The sequence below is a fragment of the Fusarium pseudograminearum genome, chromosome 1 (assembly GCF_000303195.2).
Source record: "Fusarium pseudograminearum CS3096 chromosome 1, whole genome shotgun sequence".
NCBI lineage: Eukaryota > Fungi > Ascomycota > Sordariomycetes > Hypocreales > Nectriaceae > Fusarium > Fusarium pseudograminearum.
The window spans coordinates 10940929-10954049 of record NC_031951.1 but is presented as its reverse complement, the minus strand read 5'-3'; the positions used below and the strand labels follow the sequence as shown (position 1 = coordinate 10954049).

At 47.5% G+C, this 13121-nt stretch overlaps 6 protein-coding genes across 6 annotated transcripts, besides 1 other annotated feature; 2 read left to right on the top strand and 4 right to left on the bottom strand.

The window, feature by feature from the left end:
- Positions 1 to 1441: 1441 nt before the first annotated feature.
- Positions 1442 to 2742, top strand: FPSE_07431 (uncharacterized protein; the record flags this gene model as incomplete). Its single annotated transcript, XM_009260549.1, has 3 exons — positions 1442 to 1563; positions 1617 to 2014; positions 2063 to 2742. 3 exons carry the CDS (start codon positions 1442 to 1444, stop codon positions 2740 to 2742), a joined length of 1200 nt encoding a protein of 399 aa, XP_009258824.1.
- A 729-nt stretch (positions 2743 to 3471) lies between these two features.
- Positions 3472 to 3810, bottom strand: FPSE_07430 (uncharacterized protein; the record flags this gene model as incomplete). Its single annotated transcript, XM_009260548.1, has 1 exon — positions 3472 to 3810. The coding sequence occupies one exon, from the start codon at positions 3808 to 3810 to the stop codon at positions 3472 to 3474; it is 339 nt and encodes a 112-aa protein (XP_009258823.1).
- Positions 3811 to 4474: 664 nt separating this feature from the next.
- FPSE_07429 (uncharacterized protein) lies at positions 4475 to 6075 on the top strand (the record flags this gene model as incomplete). Its single annotated transcript, XM_009260547.1, has 4 exons — positions 4475 to 4659; positions 4703 to 5086; positions 5135 to 5886; positions 5933 to 6075. 4 exons carry the CDS (start codon positions 4475 to 4477, stop codon positions 6073 to 6075), a joined length of 1464 nt encoding a protein of 487 aa, XP_009258822.1.
- A 112-nt stretch (positions 6076 to 6187) lies between these two features.
- FPSE_07428 (uncharacterized protein) lies at positions 6188 to 6550 on the bottom strand (the record flags this gene model as incomplete). The annotated part of the gene is made up of 1 exon (XM_009260546.1): positions 6188 to 6550. The coding sequence occupies one exon, from the start codon at positions 6548 to 6550 to the stop codon at positions 6188 to 6190; it is 363 nt and encodes a 120-aa protein (XP_009258821.1).
- Positions 6551 to 6571: 21 nt separating this feature from the next.
- Positions 6572 to 6599: a microsatellite.
- A 1204-nt stretch (positions 6600 to 7803) lies between these two features.
- Positions 7804 to 8440, bottom strand: FPSE_07427 (uncharacterized protein; the record flags this gene model as incomplete). The annotated part of the gene is made up of 5 exons (XM_009260545.1): positions 7804 to 7947; positions 8042 to 8116; positions 8170 to 8216; positions 8274 to 8342; positions 8392 to 8440. 5 exons carry the CDS (start codon positions 8438 to 8440, stop codon positions 7804 to 7806), a joined length of 384 nt encoding a protein of 127 aa, XP_009258820.1.
- A 1831-nt stretch (positions 8441 to 10271) lies between these two features.
- Positions 10272 to 11539, bottom strand: FPSE_07426 (uncharacterized protein; the record flags this gene model as incomplete). Its single annotated transcript, XM_009260544.1, has 7 exons — positions 10272 to 10595; positions 10641 to 10702; positions 10746 to 10812; positions 10859 to 10919; positions 10968 to 11151; positions 11198 to 11357; positions 11405 to 11539. 7 exons carry the CDS (start codon positions 11537 to 11539, stop codon positions 10272 to 10274), a joined length of 993 nt encoding a protein of 330 aa, XP_009258819.1.
- Between the last annotated feature and the right edge of the window lie 1582 nt (positions 11540 to 13121).

Sequence of the window (13121 nt, the reverse complement as noted above, 5' to 3'; positions counted from 1 at the left end):
ACTTTTCAAGGGAGAATTGCCAGCTGTATTTTACGGGCTGCTTATTCTGTAAGGGTCTGATCGCATTCCTTTGATACTACAGACTCTGTATGTATCCTTGAATATTGTCCATCAATTTATTTACCTTTGTTGCTCGCTCTGCTTATTGTTGCTACTGCTTACTGCGGGCTCCATCAAATTAGACAAGAAAAAAGGGCCAAGCCAAATTTCCGCCTAGCGAGAACGTTGCAGATACGCTATTGTTTGATTGGTCGTGTCAGCGCATCGCAATCAAGGCCGAACCATGCAAGTGGCTTCCCGAAAGGGAGTGCCATCCAATGTCTGATCGAGATGTGAGATATGTCTGCAGGGGGTGGTTGAACAGAAGAGATATGGACAGCGAATTCTTGTCAAGTGTATCGCTGAGTGTCTTTTCTTTTGTTCTGTGATGAGAAACTGAGAGCACTGTCAAATCCCATCAGAAATAACGGCATAATAAATCGAGATATTATTCCTGGAGACACATTTATGACGCATCATGCTACAGTCCCAGATTTAAAGGGGCTCCTGTAGCAGATCTACTTACCACTACAACAGGTAAGCTTAACAGGAACTTTACCCATTGGTTGACTATTCCCTACAAGGTAAACCACTAACTTCAGGGGGTCGGGAACAAGAGCCTTTCGCAAGTCGACAAGGGAAAAGGAGACAATTGAAACTCGATACATGCCTACCTATACAATAGCTGCTATGTAATACTTGCGATAACCCCCTGATTCACTTGGCAAATAAAAAGAGACTGCTTGGCATTGGCTGTCTTTTCGTCGCCACTTCAAGCCTCATGCTTGGGATCCAAGCCTCCCCCAAAAAAGCGTTTAAAGCCGCGCCCATTCGGATTTTAGCGTAGCCCATGCCACTAAAAAACAGTGAGCGGGAAGTCTTCCATCCATGCCATATGCCATCCATGCAACCTTGCATCCGCCCCGAGCATCCATCCAATCTTGCAGGTGCTTTGCTCTCTCACACGGGCCTCCCTCCTCCCGCCTCCATAACTGATCCCCCCCCTCTGTAGGCTCCTTCAGGCTTCCCCGACCATCTCCGTCAACAGACTTTCTTTCTCCCTCTTCCCCCCCCCTCCCCTGTCCGCTTTTTATTTAATTTAATTCATCCCACCTAAGAGCAATCCATTCTCAACGTCAACGTCTGCACACACACCCCTGCGCCTTTTCTGGCCTTATCAGAACCTGGTTCCTCTTTTTCCTCTCTTCTTTCTTCCTCCTTCTTCACCGTTCGTCTTTCTTTCTTCATTACAGCTACCATATTTTTTTCATTAAAAAACTTCCCGAGCGACGTCGCGTGCCGCTTTGGGTTTTGGTTCTGCTTCTTGTGTCCTTGTCGGCACTTTTCATTCCCTCATCTGAATACTTGAGAAATACACGCGTCGCAGCGTCGCTTGCCCACAATGTTCGGTCAAGTGCGTACGAACCGGTCGACGGTCCTCATGGCCGGCACCGTTATATTTTTGGTCGCTTTTGTTAGCCTGGCCTACAACCATCTCGACAAGTGGGAGCCTCCTACTGATGTGTGAGTTGTCCTTTTGAGAAACCCGAAATCCATTGCTAATGATTACGACGCAGCGCTACCGACACCGAGACTTCCATCATTGGCGATACCCATGATCAGCCTCATGACGAGTCTAAAATGACTGAGCCTACTGAGCCACACGGCGCCATGTCCAAGCCCGATCACCCTTCCAATGCTACCACCGAGCTTGGCGATTACTACTTCAACTACATCATGAAGGCCCGCGTCAAGCCTACCGATAAGAAGTACGCTCCTTTCGGTGCTTTCCCCATGGAGCTCCCTGGCGAGGCCAAGTGGACCAGCATGGTCGGCGAGGACCTCTGCATTATCGATCTTGACAACCGTCCTTTCAACGAGCCCGGCCAAATCTTCTCTGAGGGTCTGATGAGCTGGGACCGCGCTGACGAGGCTCACGGTCTGTCTCTTGGTGTCCTGAACCACTGGCTCTACGGTTTGTGCAACCCTTTCTCAATCAGTCTCCATTTCTAACCTGTCGCAGCCAAGAACCACGGTTACAAGTACTACTACGTTGACATCACCGACCCCTTTGAGGACCGCCGCAACTCGTGGAAGAAGCCCCCGATTCTGTCCAAGATCCTCAAGAAGCACAAGGCCTGCATCTTCCTTGACTCCGATGCCGTCTTCCATCACATCGATCTTCCTTTTGAGTGGCTCATGAACTACTGGCAGCTCCACCCCGACACCAACTCTCTGGCCCTTGCCTACGACCCCACCCACAAGAACAACATGGACAAGTTTGACAAGGTCTACCTCAACACTGGTTTCATCGTTCTCCAGAACAACGAGAAGACCTTTGAGATCCTCAAGGAGTGGGAGGACTGCCCCAACGAGGGTGGCAAGCACCCCGACTGTGTCGATTTCCGAAAGAACCGCCCCGGTAAGCCCACCGACCAGGGTGGCTTCGGCACCTACATCCGTTACGATTACCCCAAGGACATCAAGGATCTTCCTTGCACCGAGGCCAACGGTTTCCCCGAGAGCAAGTCTGGATGTGAAGGAAAGTTCATCAAGCATCTCTGGACCGGAAAGAAGGACCACATCAAGGTGGTCATCGGCCAGCAAGTCCCCGGTGACCTGCTCGAGATGTTCCACAAACAATTCATGGAAGAGAAGCCCAAGTTCTTCATCTCTGAGCGAGATGTCATGGCCTGGAAATAAATAATGAACATGCTTTAATGAGACGAGAGTACTAGAAAAGACGGACAACATGACAAAGGACGGCTTTCGAATCTTTTTTTTTAATAACTGTACTTTAACTATACCATCCAGGAGAGTGGTACACACACACCTTTTACCCCTTTCGCAAATGGGTCTTCATTTTGGTGTTTTTGGGAGTGTTTTATGGTTTACAGAGAGCCGAACTTGAGACCGAAACGTTGGGATCATTTTTCACACCATGTATGCGACGCAATGTAATGCGGTCGAGTTTCAGCATGACTCGGTTTATGAGTAATAAGAAAATATGATATTTGATAACAAGTGTCTTTTGTTTTGATCATTGACTTGTGATTGTTTGTGTTGGGACATACGTGATGAACTCGTGCTCAGCCTATCGTCTATCGAATACGGCTACCCTACATCTGGTGAGGTTATCTACATTTGTCCTTCAGATAACTGACGTCGGGCTAGGAACGATCTAGACTTGTTTGTATAAGGTATAAAATAGAGTTATTTGGACGATGATGTGTTTATTTATTCGGACAATCAGCTTGGGTTTGATCCCTTTTGAGTCAATACGTGGTGATGCGATTGTGGGATCCATTGGTTTTCCATTATTGCTTTCCCTTCGCTGTGTTCTATCATCAAAGTTCTAAACAACCAGTACCGACTCAACTAATCCACTTTGCCAATCGACGTAGTATAGTAAATGAACCTATCCCAAATATCTTATGCCTTACTAGCCTCAATTGCCTCTGCGACAAGCTTCATCAGCCCAGGAGGATTGGCTCCGCTCATGCTGTCACCCAGCTCTCCGTCGCGGTAAACGAAGAAAGCTGGAATCGAGCGGATCCCGAGCTCTAGAGCAAGGTCAGGAACCTCATCCGTGTCGAACTTGGCGAATGCAACATTTTGATTGCCGTCGTTTTCGTTGCAGAGGTTTTGGAAAATGGGGCTTATGGCTTTGCAGGGACCGCACCATTGTGCTGAGGCATCGAGGATGACTACTTTTTGCTTTTTGACAAGATCGTGAAATTGAGCCTTGGTCTCGATCTTGATAAGGGACATTTTGTGGTTATTGCTGTTGTTGTTGCTGGGCTTTGGAAATGTGTTTGAAAGTTGAGAAAGACAACGATATGAATTTGTTGGGCGTGAGGAACACCATGGGTCAATGGGAGCTGTATAAATGCATACCTAACCCCTCCTGCGCCTCTGATGTCATATGACGCTTCCATCAACATATCTGCAGCATGCTGTTTTGGGATTTGTTATGCCAATTCATCAATTTCTGTTCCAGATAGCGAATTCGGATTCGGACCATATAAAAGGCGCAAACTGAGACATGCAGACATGCAGACATGGTGGTGGTGATCCCCGGAGCCGAGGTCTGAACCGACAAAACAACAAAATGTAACCCAAGCTTTATAATCATAGTGATTGAACAAGGTAGATCACAAATGCTGGGTTGCCGCGCTTATGATCATTAATCCCAAACGCGACCTAATTGTGTTTGTTGCGTTGCAGCTCGTCTAAAGCCGATCAGTAATCATGGAAATCAGACGGGGAAAACGCATAAATACTCCTGCGGGACACTTCCGCACCGTTTGAACTACACCGTTGGACTCCTGAGGGATTGTTAAGCAATACATGTATTGCTGTAGATAAAAATGTATCGTGTGCCGCATGATTGAGGAAAAGAAGGCAATAGTATCGGAAAACATATATTGTTATCATGGGAATTATCACGCAACAAGATGAGGGTGGGAATGAATCGGCGACTGAGCATGATGTTGAGATGACAAGGCCGAAAGAACAGGATACAGATGATTGGGATACAAGTCTTGAAAATCCCTACAACTGGCCTGCTTGGAAAAAGACTTTGCAGGTGGTGATGCTCTCCTCTTCAGCTATACTCGCGTACGTACAAACTCTCCCATCACGTACCATTCTAATAAGACAGATCAATCGGTACATCCATCATGAGTCCAGCCCGCAACGACCTCATGGCCGAATTCAACGTCAGTTCAACGGTCGCGCTCCTCCCCTTGACAATGTACGTCCTCGCCTTGGGCTTCGGACCCATCATCGGCGGCCCGTTGTCAGAAACCATCGGCCGCTACGCCATCTACGCCGCGAGCGTTCCTCTAGGCGCTGTGTTTACTATCGGTGCTGGTTTCGTGCATAATATAGGCGCGCTGTGCTTCTTGCGCTTCATGGCGGGTTTGTGCTGGGCGCCTGTCCTTGCTGTTGCGCCTGGGACTTTGTCTGAGACGTTTACGCCTAAGAATCGGGGGCCTGTGTCGGCGGTGTTTATACTCATGCCCTTCTTGGGGCCGGGATTAGGGTAAGTCAATATCGAAAGGATCTTTGGGAATTGGGGCTGACAATGTAGACCTGTGATAGGGGCTTTCGTGGTGAACCGCAAAGGATGGCGCTGGACACAGTGGACGTTGGTCTTCTTCTCTATCCTCGCTATGGCCGTCGCTGCTTTTGCGCATGAGACTTTCCATCCAGTCATTAAGCGCAGACTCGCAAAGAAGAAGGGATTGAAGATTGATCCGCCGCCACCGTTGGCTGCTCGACTCAAGATGTTTGCTCTTGTGGCTGTGGTGCGCCCTATTCGAATGCTGCTCTTCGAACCCATCACTGGCTTCATCTGTTTATACGTCGCAGCCGAGTTTGGAACGCTGTTCAGTTTTTTCGCTGCCGTGCCATATACCTTTGGAGGGGTATACCAGTTCTCCATCGAGGAGTCGGGGCTGGTGTTTCTCTCCATCGTCATAGGCTGTCTTCTCGGCCTCGTCACAGTCATCCTCTGCGATGTGCTCTTGTACCGCAAACAAGCAAGCAAATACCCTCCTCATCAGATTCCACCGGAACATCGTCTTTACCCATCCTTGATCGGAAGTATCGGATTACCCATGGGACTCTTCTGGTTCGGTTGGACAGCGAGAACGGGAGTGTCGTGGGCGAGTCCCGCGGCTGCTATGATCGTCTTTGCGTGGGGAAATCTGTGTGTATTTGTTAGTACGATGCAGTATATCACGGATACATATCATGGGAATGTCGTTGCAAGCGCTGCGAGTGCGAATAGTCTGGCACGATATGGGTTTGCGGGCGTGTTTCCATTGTTTACCATTCAGAGTAAGTTTCTTCGCGGCGTACTTGATTACAAGCTAACTCGCTGCAGTGTATGAAAAGTTGGGAATTGACTGGGCTAGCAGTCTTCTTGGATTTATTGCATTAGTACTTTTGCCAGTTCCTTGGGTATTGTTCAAGTATGGTCCTACAATTAGGGCGAAGAGCTCCTACGAGACGGTACAATTTAGTTGAAGATCCAGTATTATTTATGCATCTAAGTTCCTATAATACAAAGACAAGTTACCCCAATGATTCAGGTAAAGTGAAATACTTTTTTTGTCGAAGACAGTTGAGGTGTTGATCCTTAGTAGTCGAATGCGACCAGATTATCGCCCTCGAAGTAGAAGTTGGAAGCGACAGCCTTCGCAGCAGCATCTTCGTCTTTGGAAGTCTTTGCAGCCGCGGCCCTCTTTGCGGCAGCCTCCTTTTCGATTTTTCGGTCTTTGAGGTGTTCCATCAGGACGCTGGTCGCCCATTCTCGTATGCGCTTTAGGGCCTTCCAGTAGCCGACCGAGGTACCGACGACGTTGATTTGAAACTCTCGGAATAGCGGGTTGCCATTCCAGTTCTTACAGTCCTCGTCGGTCATGATAATCAGCTTCTTCAAAGTGGCCTTCGTAAACGAGCCGTTGAGCAAGTAGTTGAGTTCGGTGTTGTTGATGCCCATTTCGATAGGTTGGTAAAGAGATGTGTGTGTGTGTGTGTGTGTGTGTGTGATGTTGAGAGATATTTGAGGCTGTGAATTGAATAATTTGTAGATTGAGCAAGTTCTCGAGAGAATAAGTTGTCAATAGACGAGATTGTTGACTGAACGTTGTTAATAGAAGAGACTTTTGGTGAAAGAAGTTGTTAAGGAAGGAGAAAAAAACAGAACAAGGGATCAAGATGGAAAAGTATTGGCACTGAACAATACTGTAGTCTACCTGGGAAGTTACAACTGTTCGTTACTGCCTGCCACCTGTCCGGTTAACCAAGGTCGGTCACGCATGGCCGTTTCTTTCATCCCATCTTTTTTTCTCCCTCCTGGAATGCCTGCTGTATTATCCTATTTACACAGTCTACTACCGCGAGTATCTTTTTGCCATCAACCTTTGCTCGGATTCTACCTATCCTCAAAACTCTATTTCTTCATCGCTGCGAATGAGAACGACCGACCTGGATGCATCAGGCAGGAGCAAAACTTTAATTAACGTCAGAAACCGATGCCTTGGCGACGGGACGAAGAACTTCTTAACCGAGCCTTCAAGAATGATTCGAGCACATCGCAGCCATCGTAGGCGGGCAAAGATATTTCTATTTTATTTCCCTGACCATGGCTTCTGTACGTTTTATCCACTCACTGATTTACCATTCTTTAACTAACTCCTTGCTTTACAGATCCCGAAGATCTTGTGGCCAAGCTGGGGCATTTTTCTCAGCTGGCGACTGGATCGTGATTCACTCACTTGATGCTGGCCGCGCCACTCCCAGCCTCGCCCTGGGAAGGGGTCGGAGTCCGGAGTCGAGTCGCAACCCCCTGGCTCTATTATGGACGTCGTAAGTCATTCATTACTTGATCAATATTGAATACTAGAGCATATCTAACCAACTGTAACCAGAGCACATCTGCCAACAGAGTCACGAAAAAAAAAGAAGAAGCCCAGGAAGGAAATCGAGACAATCAGCAAGGCGACCGAAAACATGGAGATGTACAGTTTCGATAGGTACAGTGGACTTGTACGAAGCGGCCTGTTAATAGAAGTTAGAACTACAGTGAAAAGGAACAGGCACGATGCAGTGATTCACTGGAGAGTCATTCTTTTTTTCTTTCTATTTTTAAAAAAGAGATACCCCTGACAGTACTACCCAGAAGTCCTAAAGACAATGCAGTGATACGGAATTTGCAGAAGGAATGTAAAAACGGTAATCCGGACAATAGCCTCAAGTTTGCCTTGGTCGTAGCGGGGCTTGCTGGTGGTGAGGCTCGTACGGCTGATTGTAGTAGGCATCGTGATGCGCTTCTGGATTCATAGCGTAGTCGCCTCCTGAGGGAGGGCCGTAGCCGGCTAGAATGTCGACCGATTGCTGACTACAGTCAGTATGGCTGTTGGTATCACAAGGGATGAAATCTTTAGGCCAACTTTTGCTATTTAGACTAGACTTCCCAGGCGGAACTTACAGCTGCGTTGTGGCTCAGGTGGTCGCTAGGAGTAGGCAGCCGTCCGTGAGGGTCATGACCTGGCATGGCAAGGTGCTGTGAGGAAGAGCCGTCGGTTTAGGTCCGGGATGGAAACCGCTGCTAGCTACCTGCATCCATGGGAATGGCTCGCCTTCTTTGATCTCCATCTGCATAACTATCAAAATACAGTTAGTATATTCTGATTCAATATGTATCCATGTTTGTAACTTACGCTTCGCCAAATCAAAGTGGAACTTAGTCGCGACAGTTTCCGTCTGAGGGAGCATAGGCTCATTCTCATCTTCGTAATGTTGGTACCTCTTTCATGACAGTGATTCAGATTGACCCACCCGATGGTAGGTTGTGGATGGGACGGGTGGGCGAACTCGTCGCGATCATGATATCGAAGCCGCTTTTATCTTTCTGGTCGAATTGTAGGGTCTTGGTCAGAGAGAAAGACAGGAAACTTAGTTAATGATGGTGGAGAGTGTGCAATTATCTGATGGGTAGAGATCTGGATGGATCCATGGATACATGGAAAGTGTTACTAAGTGGAAGGTGGAGGGTAGAGGGTGCGCTCCTTCCACTGTAGTTTCTTTGAATCCCATGTCATTGTAGTATTTCCCTCTGTTGATCAAAGACTGAAAGCCCAAGTTGAGTTGAACAACCATCTGTTCCCGGGCGAGTCTCTGATTTGCCTCGTGAAAAATCAGGGTGCTAAACAAAGGATATCTTCCACAGTATACCTCTCCTCCTCGTCATACACGCAAATACTGGTGTTTTGGGACTACTATAATGTTCAATAATAGAAATCTTCAGCGACAAGGTGTTTCTAATTTATTATACGTGATAGACTGCCCAATACGTACTTGGTATATTTGGTGAATCACTGACGACCTTAAAAACGGATGTAAGCTTGAAGTCGGTGCCCCAAAAGCTCAATTAGAGACACCAGCAGTAAAATTCTGTAAAGCTAAAGGGCAAAATTCTAGGGTACATGTCCAACAAAAGAAGATGTGAAGAAGTACCCAGCAGGTAAAATCCCTTGCTCCTACCACTGGTACACTTGCACTGATCTTTCGCACATATAGCTTCAAATGATTAAGACGCAATACAACTTGCAACTGATACCAAGACTCCGCAACTCCGTGACGATGACTCGTAGATCGTAGTAGTTCTCAAGAATACAGAAGAAAAATAACCCCATTCTACCAGGTCTCATCGAACAAGATGAGATTGTCCCCTTCGAAGTAGGGGGCACAGTCTTCCCAGGGACAGCACATAAATAACTCGTCAGATGGCCGGTCGTTCTGGGCTTATGGTATACACCATCGCTTGTAGTTATAGTCAGCAACGTATTCTGCATCAGGCCATGGTGATGGGATACATACTATTACCATATTCGGGTCCTCTTGATGTTTCCTCATGAGGTTACGCGCCCATCTCTGTATGTCCTTGCACGCACCAAGGCTTCCGTGACTTGTACCAACCAAGCATCTTGTCAAGTCCATAAAATCTTCATTTTTGTGCCAGACTAGACAATCCAAAAAGTTGAAGCTGGACAACTTGATCAAGGCTTCCTCATTGTAAATGCCGTTTATTATGTCCCGAAGCTCACTTGATGTGAGGCCTCTCCCCGGGATATACATCTTGGTGGATTGATGAGGGATGATTCCTGATGGATGTATGTACTGGGATATCCAAGATCAAGTTTCTGAATGTTTTTAGAAGAATTGGTCGGTGTGTGGTTGATGGTAAAAGAAGAAGAAGGGAAGAGAGAAGCAAGATATAAGCTTACTTAAATATCTAGGACAGCGAGTTTATTCTTTATTTTACTTTTTATTTACAGAAAACTTTGAGTTGAGAGTTCAGAGTATATCAAGACTTGGAAAGTATAACTCTAGGACACAGAATGAAAGATAAGTGGGATATAGTTTAGGATGGAATACATGCAGAAGTTTCTACATGTATCCTCTGGTTAGCTTCAAAACAAATTTAACTTCTCGCCCATTACACCAAGACTGTTCAAGCTTTACAATACATAAGTAAACAACTTTGCATTCTAGTCTAAACAACATATGCCAGCCTAATAGTTTCGTCTCTGGTGGCTCCAAAGGCAGGCCAGTTGTGCAATACTTCTAGTACAATGAGTAGCATATTATAATATAGATCTTTACAGGAGACAGCCTCTTGACTCGTGTCGCTTAATCCACCAAAAATGCCACAGGATTTATTCCTTACTAAGCTCAATCAACTTGTAGTCCTTGTCCAAGTAATACCACAGATCATACTTGGCCGGCCTCTCCGCAGCAGGAAGCATCTTGGATTCAACAGGAAGACCGAACTTTTTAGTCGCATCCTTACTCTTGACGTAGCTCTTGTAGCTCTTGAAGCTGGTCTGGTTGTAGTTGATCTCGTTGGAGTCAACCTTTCCGCGCACGAGATCTTGCCAATCGCCGTGGCTGCTCTTGATGGTCTTGGACATGAACTTGGCATTCTGGTAGTCTCCTCCGACAATCTCGAGGACGTCGTCCCCACGAGGGACCTTGTAGTACTGAGTGTGTTAGCGAGATTGAGGGAAAGAAGATGGGGGACGTACGGTGAACCAGTTGTAAAAGGTCTTGGCGAGACCGGGTCGGTACTTTTCAAGATCCTCGACGGCTGGGATTGTTAGTTTGGGACTGACTAGGGGTGAGTTACTTACATTCAACAAGTTGGGCAAGGGGATCCTTAGTATCGATTCCGATAACCTTCCAGTCAGTCTCGCCACCCTGGAGAGTCAGCATTTATATATGACGCAGTGTATTGTTAACTCACATCGTTGAGGGCGAGCCCGCCTAGAACCTTGACAGACTTGACCTGGCCAACATGGGCTGGACTGGGATACGAGTTAGCCATGTCTCTTAAACTAAAGGAAGTCACCTACACCTCACTAATGTCAAACAGATCGATGGGATCGTTGTCACCAGGATATCCCGTAAAGTCGTGGTCAAAGTTGGGGCTCTCCCACGTCTGGGGAATAGATCCGTAATGGAAGGGGTAGGACTTGTGAGGCCATACGCTTTCCACAAAACGAACTTTCTTCTTCTTGTCGTCGTGAAAGATGGGATCTAGATGGTCAGACTTATTGATTGTCGGGTGAAGGTGGCAGCATACTTAGAGGCTCGTCGCGACGGGTCTCAATCTTGCCGTCGGTCCATCGAGGGATCTCAACAACATAGCTCACGATGCGATTGTTTCCCTTTTCGGGATACAAAGGAACATCATGCCAGAAGGAGATAGGTTGTCCATCTTTCTCTAGCCACACACGCCAGTCCTGGGAATGTCAATGAGCGCTTGACTGAGAAGGGACGATTCACTTACAAGGGTGTTGCGAGCGCCGACTTCTCTCAGTGTAAGAGAGTCATAGTCAAAGGACTTTGATCTAGACGCAAGAGAAGAACCAATAGCCAAGCAAGGCAACAAAGCCAGCTGAACGAGAAAAGACGTGGCAACCATTGTCAAAGATCAGAACCGTCTGCAGAGCAAAGTTCAATTGGCTTACAGGCTGTCTTTTAAGCTTAAACCAAGCCAAGACAATATGTCGCTCGCGTGAGGTTCATTTCGTCTCGGTGACGAATAGAGACTTCAATCGACGCCCAGACAAACAGGATCGTCAACCCTGCAGATCTGCATAGTGGTGGTAGATCCAACGGCGATGCGCGGGTGATGCACGTGTAGATCTTTTGGGAACGTGGGTGGTGTGCTAGTTGCTGTAGCCAAGAGGCACGTGGGACATGACGATTTCGGGGAAGAGATAAGCGTGGCAAATGTTCCTGGACTAAGGGTAGTGGATGATGATGATAAATGGCCTAAGAGAATGTCTAAGACAGAATAAAGAGGTAACTAAATTATAGCGCATCTGAGACAGATACTAGGTAAAAGACAGGTGTGACCCCGCTACAGCCCGCTCAGCTCAACCCACTGGATCTTCGTACTTATTCCCGCAGCGATGGCCTCCATGGCGGAATCAGCTACTGATTTGTTGGTTCTTTACATCACAGTAGCGAATCCCACTTATTCTATTGCATGCCAAAAGCAAGCTACCTGTCCGCCACACACCGCAATCGAGATAAGTTTATCCCGCCCACTTGGTACCAGCTTGCCGGGGGACGGCAGAAGCGGGGCCGGCGGTCGGGTCGGGGATCTAGATATACCGTCCGGGGCAGTGGGTCCTCCGAGTAAAGCTGTCAGAGGGGAAGAAGGGCGCTGTTGCAGCTGCGGCCTGTGCAAAGGCTATCGAAACATGGACCTCACCACTTAGCCACCCTTTTACCTTGTCCGACTCCTCATCGGCGTCGGCGTCCGTCGTACGGGCAGCCCTTGAGAGGGCATGCCGTGGCCAAGGTTTACCGCTGCCCCCTCGCCCCCGTCCTGACAGTATGAACCTGCAGATGTTCATCATGATTCAGTGATTAGCTTCGAGGTAGGAGTGACAAAATACGTGGAATGTTGATTCATTGGGCGGATGTTGTTGAGTGGCCTCCATGTTTCAGAAAGGACAACTAGAAGAATAATGGACGAAACCTTCACGATACTTAGACTACCCTATTAGATTGTTTATCATCATATCCTAGATCGGGACCAACAACGTTGCCCGCCGTGGGGGTGGTGTTTTGATCCTCGCATTCAACTGGATGGCAGCATCAGTCCACGCTTGATGACTAAACAAACGGCACATATGTTAAAATAGAAGTCAAATCAAGAGTGTGGGTGTGTAAAAGTGTGCAATTGCGGCAGAAACCCGGCCGAAAAGTGTCATGGTCGAAAATGAGGCTATCACCACAATAGTTTGCTGCATTCCAACAAGCGCCCCCAGACGAACCTAGCTTGTTCCACGGGTATCCAGTCCCTCTAAACGAACTACAGAAAGTCCCTCAGTACAAAAAGATACGTCTCCAACCCCCAACACCAACATTTCTCACCAGAGACACACACAAAAAAAGTGAATCGACAACGGCAGGATTCGAACCTGCGCTCCCGAAGGAAATCGCTTACGGTTTAGATTTTCGAGGCGATCACGTTAACCACTCCGTCACGT